The sequence below is a fragment of the Perca flavescens genome, chromosome 8 (genome assembly GCF_004354835.1).
Source record: "Perca flavescens isolate YP-PL-M2 chromosome 8, PFLA_1.0, whole genome shotgun sequence".
Taxonomy (NCBI): Eukaryota; Metazoa; Chordata; class Actinopteri; order Perciformes; family Percidae; genus Perca; species Perca flavescens.
Genome location: NC_041338.1, coordinates 37,389,222 through 37,397,231, shown reverse-complemented (window position 1 = coordinate 37,397,231; position 8,010 = coordinate 37,389,222). Strand labels below are relative to the sequence as shown.

Below are 8,010 nucleotides of genomic sequence, written 5' to 3'. Positions count from 1 at the left end.
ATCGCCGCGGATCTCGTGATTTCTCCGGAGGACTCGCTGAAGCTTTCGTCGGCCGGCGGCCGGCGGATTCGCCGCTTCAAGCAGGAGTGGCTGAAGAAGTTCTGGTTCCTGCGCTACTCGCCCACCCTCAACGAGATGTGGTGCCACGTGTGCCGCCAGTACACGGTCCAGTCGTCCCGCACCTCGGCCTTCATCGTCGGCTCCAAGCAGTTCAAGATCCACACCATCAAGCTGCACAGCCAGAGCAACCTGCACAAGAAGTGCCTGCAGCTGTACAAGCTGCGCATGCATCCCGAGAAGACGGAGGAGATGTGCAAGAACATGCTGCTGCTGTTCAATGCCGCGTACCACCTGGCCACGGAGGGTCGGCCCTTCTCCGACCTGCGCTCGCTCGCCGAGCTTCTGAAGCGCTGCGAGCTCAAAGTGGTGGACCAGTACATGAACGACGGAGACTGTCAGATCCTGCTGCACCACATCGCCCGCACTTTGAAGGAAGACCTCGCGGAGAAGATGCGGCTGTCGCCCTTCCTGAGCGTCATAATGGACGCGCAGAACGACGATCTATTCTCAGACATGGTGGCGGTGTACGTCCAGTTCATCACCAACGAGGGCTCCCCGAGCACGGAGTTCCTGTCCCTGCAGAGGCTGAGCGTGGCCAGCGTGGACGGCTATCTCCAGGCGTTGGATCGAGCCTTTGGTGTCCTCGGCTTCCGGTTCCAGGACCTGCTGGTGGTCGGTCTGGGCGTGGACGGCACCAACATGTCTTCGGGGATGCGAGCGAGCCTGTACGTCGCGGTGCAGAAGAGTTTCCCGTGGATCCTGTGCCTTCCCGTGATGATCCACCGGCCACATCTGGAGGTGTTGGACGCCATCAGCGGGAAGGAGCTCTCCTGCCTGGAGGATCTGGAGAACAACCTGAAGCAGCTGCTCAGTTTCTACCGCTACTCGCCGCGCATGATGGCCGAGCTGCGATGCACGGCGCCCACGCTGTCGGAGGAGACGGAGTTCCTCGGAGACATCCGAGCCGTTCGGTGGATCATCGGGGAACCAAACGTCCTGAACGCGCTCATCAAAGATTACCTGGAGGTAAGCTGAGTAAGATGTTGACCCAGGCCTTGTGGCAGTCATAAACGTACATGATATGTGTATATGTATATATATATATATATATATATATATATATATATATAATATATATATATTATATATATATATATATAAACTAAAGTTATTATGAATCGTTGTAGCTCTATATATAATTAACGTTACTCTGAATCTTTGCAGCTCTATACTATACTGTATATAACTAAAGTTATTCTGAATCTGTGCAGCTCTATACTATACTATATATAACTAAAGTTACTCTGAATCTTTGCAGCTCTATACTATATATAACTTAAGTTATTATGAATCTTTGCAGCTCTATACTATATATAACTAAAGTTACTCTGAATCTGTGCAGCTCTATATATAACTAAAGTTATTCTGAATCTGTGCAGCTCTATACTATATATAACTAAAGTTACTCTGAATCTTTGCAGCTCTATACTATATATAACTTAAGTTATTATGAATCTTTGCAGCTCTATACTATATATAACTAAAGTTACTCTGAATCTGTGCAGCTCTATATATAACTAAAGTTATTCTGAATCTGTGCAGCTCTATACTATATATAACTAAAGTTATTATGAATCTTTGCAGCTCTATACTATATATAACTATAGTTACTCTGAATCTTTGCAGCTCTATACTAATTATAACTAAAGTTATTCTGAATCTGTGCAGCTCTATACTATATATAACTAAAGTTAGATAGCTTATAGTCTGGGCTCAAGAAAGTTAGCTAACGTCAATATATGTACATTACATGGTAAAATACAAAGTATGAACATTTGAAATCTCACAAAATTATTAATTATCCCGGACCATGCGGGAGAACGTGACCTACCACTGCGCTTCCCGCATCACTCTGTGTAGTTCCGTAAACACAATGTCATAACTACCACCGTGCCAATAGGTGGCATTGTTGCCCCACTTTTGCCATAATTAAACCAAGTATATTCTACTCCGTTACATATATATAACTAAAGTTATTCTGAATCTGTGCAGCTCTATACTATATATAACTAAAGTTACTCTGAATCTGTGCAGCTCTATATATAACTAAAGTTATTCTGAATCTGTGCAGCTCTATACTATATATAACTAAAGTTACTCAGAATCTGTGCAGCTCTATACTATATATAACTAAAGTTATTCTGAATCTGTGCAGCTCTATATATAACTAAAGTTATTATGAATCGTTGCAGCTGTATATATAACTAAAGTTATTCTGAATCTTTGCAGCTCTATACTATATATAACTAAAGTTACTCTGAATCTTTGCAGCTCTATACTATATATAACTAGTTACTCTGAATCTGTGCAGCTCTATACTATATATAACTAAAGTTATTCTGAATCTGTGCAGCTCTATATATAACTAAAGTTATTCTGAATCTGTGCAGCTTTATACTATATATAACTAAAGTTATTCTGAATCTGTGCAGCTCTATATATAACTAAAGTTATTCTGAATCTGTGCAGCTCTATACTATATATAACTAAAGTTACTCTGAATCTGTGCAGCTCTATATATAACTAAAGTTATTCTGAATCTGTGCAGCTCTATACTATATATAACTAAAGTTACTCAGAATCTGTGCAGCTCTATACTATATATAACTAAAGTTATTCTGAATCTGTGCAGCTCTATACTATATATAACTAAAGTTACTCAGAATCTGTGCAGCTCTATACTATATATAACTAGTTACTCTGAATTTTTGCAGCTCTATACTATATATAAATAAAGTTATTCTGAATCTATGCAGCTCTATATATAACTTTAGTTATCCTGAATCTGTGCAGCTCTATATATAACTAAAGTTGTTCTGAATCGTTGTAGCTCTATATATAACTAAAGTTGTTCTGAATCGTTGTAGCTCTATATATAACTAAAGTTGTTCTGAATCTGTGCAGCTCTATATATAACTAAAGTTGTTCTGAATTGTTGTAGCTCTATATATAACTAAAGTTGTTCTGAATCTGTGCAGCTCTATATATAACTAAAGTTGTTCTGAATCTGTGCAGCTCTATATATAACTAAAGTTGTTCTGAATCTGTGCAGCTCTATATATAACTAAAGTTGTTCTGAATCTGTGCAGCTCTATACTATATATAACTAAAGTTGTTCTGAATCTGTGCAGCTCTATATATAACTAAAGTTGTTCTGAATCTGTGCAGCTCTATATATAACTAAAGTTGTTCTGAATCTGTGCAGCTCTATATATAACTAAAGTTATTCTGAATCTGTGCAGCTCTATACTATATATAACTAAAGTTACTCTGAATCTGTGCAGCTCTATATATAACTAAAGTTATTCTGAATCTGTGCAGCTCTATACTATATATAACTAAAGTTACTCAGAATCTGTGCAGCTCTATACTATATATAACTAAAGTTATTCTGAATCTGTGCAGCTCTATATATAACTAAAGTTATTCTGAATCTGTGCAGCTTTATACTATATATAACTAAAGTTATTCTGAATCTGTGCAGCTCTATACTATATATAACTAAAGTTACTCTGAATCTGTGCAGCTCTATATATAACTAAAGTTGTTCTGAATCTGTGCAGCTCTATATATAACTAAAGTTGTTCTGAATCTGTGCAGCTCTATATATAACTAAAGTTATTCTGAATCTGTGCAGCTCTATACTATATATAACTAAAGTTGTTCTGAATCTGTGCAGCTCTATATATAACTAAAGTTATTCTGAATCTGTGCAGCTCTATATATAACTAAAGTTATCCTGAATCTGTGCAGCTCTATACTATATATAACTAAAGTTGTTCTGAATCTGTGCAGCTCTATATATAACTAAAGTTGTTCTGAATCTGTGCAGCTCTATATATAACTAAAGTTGTTCTGAATCTGTGCAGCTCTATACTATATATAACTAAAGTTGTTCTGAATCTGTGCAGCTCTATATATAACTAAAGTTATTCTGAATCTGTGCAGGTAGTGTCTCATCTGAAGGAGATCAGCAGCCAGACGCAGAGGGCCGATGCTGCAGCCATCGCCCTCTCCCTCCTCCAGTTCCTGCTGGACTACCAGTCGGTGAAGCTCATCTACTTCCTGCTGGACATCATTGCTGTCCTGTCGCGGCTCGCCTTCACCTTCCAGGGTGAGCACCTGCTGGTGTCGGCCGTGGAAGCCCGTATCCAGTACGCCATCCTGGAGATCGGCCAGCTGGCGGACTGCCCCGGGGAATACCTGCAGGAGTTTGAGGAAAACTTCCGGGAAAGTTTCAACGGCGTCGCTCTGAAGAACCTGCGCGTCGCCGAGTCCAAGTTTCAGTCGATCCGGGAGAAGATCTGCGACCGGAGCCGGGGGATTCTGTCTCAGCGGCTGGACCTGCAGAGCCGCGCGTTCGCCAAAGCCTGCAAGGTCTGGACCCATCCGCCCGGAAAAAACACCAAAGCTACATTTACATTTCTACGTTTTGGTTTATAAACGAATATCTTTGGCTATGTTTACACCTCTTATTCACACTGTTATGGCGTCTCAGAGCCCCTAGTGTGATCTATATATATGTGTGTGTATATGTGTGTATATATACATTAATATATATATATATATATACACACAGTGGCACTCATAATTTTATGAACCCATGCTAAAGTTGACTAAAAAGAGGAATAAATCTTAATGCCCTAATTATAAAAGATTTGTAAAAATCCAACCTTTAAGGACTCAAATTTTCTTTGTGAATAAATAATGTTTCATAAATACATAAATGTTCTAACCCCTATGTTAGATTACCATAGAGGCAGGCAGATGTTTATTATAAAGGCCAGTTATTACATGGATCCAGGATACTATGCATCCTGATAAAGTTCCCTTGGCCCCCCCCATCATCACATGCCCTTCACCATACCCCCCCATCATCACATGCCCTTCACCATACCCCCCCATCATCACATACCCTTCACCATACCCCCCCATCATCACATGCCCTTCACCATACCCCCACATCATCACATACCCTTCACCATACCCCCCCACATCATCACATACCCTTCACCATACCTAGAGATTGGCATGGTTTTATTTGAGTTAGTATAATAGCTGGTCTGATTTGCATTGAGAGATGATTTTATGGAAAGTACCCCATGCCAATCTCTAGGATGCATAGTATCCTGGACATTACTCAGTGCTCGGTCATCAGCTGTGTGCTCGGTCATCAGCTGTGTGCTCGGTCATCAGCTTTGTGCTCGGCCATCAGCTGTGTGCTCGGCCATCAGCTGTGTGCTCGGTCATCAGCTGTGTGCTCGGCCATCAGCTGTGTGCTCGGTCATCAGCTGTGTGCTCGGCCATCAGCTGTGTGCTCGGCCATCAGCTGTGTGCTCGGCCATCAGCTGTGTGCTCGGCCATCAGCTGTGTGCTTGGCCATCAGCTGTGTGCTCGGTCATCAGCTGTGTGCTCGGCCATCAAGTGGTATTTCTGTGTTAGGGAACGGATTCAAACACAGCTACTGTAATATAATAACAGCTTCTTATCTTATCTTATCTTAAGGTCCTGGATCTGGCAGCCTGGCCGCCCAACCGGGAGGAACTGCAGGCCTACGGCGAGGAAGAGATCCAGGTGATATTCAACCATCTGGATTCTGTCCCGTGTGGCGGTGCGGAGGGTTCCCAGGCGCGCACCGAGGCGAGGGGCAGCCTGAACGTGGAGTGGAAGGATCTGAAAGCCGACTTCTGCGGCATGAACGGTTTCAAAGAAGTGGTGGGTCACATCTGCAGGTACAAGCAGCGTTTCCCGCTGCTGAACCGCGTGGTGCAGGCCGTGCGGGTGCTGCCCAGCTCCACGGCCTGCTGCGATAAAGGCCGCAGCGCTCTGACCAAGATGCGCAGAAACAACCGCTCGCGGCTGACCCTGGAGCAGATGAACGACCTGCTGGCCGTGGCCGTTAACGGGCCGCCCATCGGCAGCTTCGACGGGAAGCGAGCGCTGGACAGCTGGTTCGAGGAGAAGTCCGGCGGCAGCTACTCTCTGGCGGCCGAGGTGTTGACCAGGAAGTCGGCCGCGGAGCAGAAGTCCGTCCTGCACAGCGTGGACGTCAACACGGAGTTCTACCCCGACGTCTGAGACAGGCAGACGCTACGTTAAAGGCACACGCCGAGTTATTGGGACTTTATCTTATTCACTGTAACCCCCAGAGTTAGACTAGTCCGTACATACCCTTCTCATGTCTTATTGGGACTTTATCTTATTCACTGTAACCCCCAGAGTTAGACTAGTCCATACATACCCTTCTCATCTCTTATTGGGACTTTATCTTATTCACTGTAACCCCCAGAGTTAGACTAGTCCATACATACCCTTCTCATCTCTTATTGGGACTTTATCTTATTCACTGTAACCCCCAGAGTTAGACTAGTCCATACATACCCTTCTCATCTCCGTGCGTGCTTTAACGCTGTCTGACGGCTCCAGCATTAGCTTAGCTTAGCACAGATCCTGCAGGTAACTGGTTCCAACTAGCCTACTGCTCCGAATAAGTGACAACCACACAACATGTTCCTATTTACATGTTGTGATTTATAGAGTCAGCGCGGTAAAAAACGAACATGAGATTGACAGATATCTTCAACAGTAAACAAACCGAACTATATTCTCAGACAGGCTTGCTGCGAGCATATCACTCCGCCCAAGTACTATATTCTTCCGCCTGAGAATATAGTTCCTGGTTTGTTTACAGTTAGAAGACGGCTGTGTCTCATGTTACGTTGTTTTTTGTACACGCTGTGACTCTATAAATCACAACATGGAAATAGGAACATGTTGGAGTTATTTTGTCACTTATTTGGAGCAGTAGGCTAGTTGGAACCAGTTACCTGCAGGATCTGTGCTAAGCTAAGCTAATGCTGGAGCCGTCAGACAGCGTTACAGCACGCACGAAGATGAGAAGGGTACGTATGGACTAGTCTAACTCTGGGGGTTACAGTGAATAAGATAAAGTCCCAATAAGAGATGAGAAGGGTATGTATGGACTAGTCTAACTCTGGGGGTTACAGTGAATAAGATAAATTCCCAATAAGTCGGCGTGTTCCTTTAATACCGCCAGAGAATGTCTAAGGCCGGTTACACACTGGCCGCGTCACGCGAGCGTGTCAGCCGCGTGGCGTGTCTGTTTGTATTTCGGCTCCCATGGTAACAGGTTAGAGCTTACACACTGCCGGCGTGAGACGCGTGCAGCTAGAAATAGAACCGACGCCTGTTTTTCACGCGAGACGCCAGCGTGTTGGAAGCGTTTCCAGGCAAAATAGAATAGGAAAATATATTCATATGTCATTTAGACACAAATCCATATTAACAAATGACATGTTGATGTTTGAAAGCCTCGAGGTTTTGATATAGACGCAGATAGGCCTATATGAATGTCATTTATTTCTAATTGATTTTCTAATATTGCACCTGTCAATACAAAACGAAATATTCTGGAGCCTATATTTTGCCGTCAATACTGCCGACGTTGTCTTTGCTGAAATCAAATCAGTATATATTCATGTTTAACATGGTATTTCATTTTATCAATGGGAAACTTCCATGTGTCCAGACAGGGCTAGCAGCAGCAGCGCCGCGTCAGACACGTTTCTGGTGTGTAAAGACAGACAAAATCCACACAGCTGACACGCAACAGAAACGCCACGCTCCCGCCACGCCTGCAGTGTGTAACCGGCCTAACCGTACGTACACACCGCCACGGACTTGAGCTTCTAAAGTTACCGGAAGTCGTTCATTTTCAACGGAAGCTTCTCTCAGCTGCAAGGAGCCGCAAATCTGTCGGTGTCGCGTTTTGGGCGTCAATCCGAAAGTTTAACCCTTGTGTTAACACAAGGATGATGCACACTACAGGCCAAAAGTTTGGACACACCTTCTCATTCAATGTGTTTCCTT

At 43.5% G+C, this 8,010-nt stretch overlaps 1 protein-coding gene across 1 annotated transcript in view; it reads left to right on the top strand.

The window, feature by feature from the left end:
• The window catches only part of LOC114559687 (PR domain containing 11), a 26,400-nt gene extending 20,119 nt beyond the window's left edge, over window positions 1-6,281 (top strand). Inside the window, exons 8-10 of the mRNA XM_028584491.1 lie at window positions 1-1,086; window positions 4,069-4,497; window positions 5,626-6,281. The exon at window positions 1-1,086 is cut by the window's left edge and continues 74 nt beyond it. Coding sequence (XP_028440292.1) covers window positions 1-1,086; window positions 4,069-4,497; window positions 5,626-6,198 — 2,088 coding nt within the window. The 3' untranslated portion in view covers window positions 6,199-6,281. The remainder of the gene's footprint in view (window positions 1,087-4,068; window positions 4,498-5,625) is intronic.
• Window positions 6,282-8,010: the final 1,729 nt, after the last annotated feature.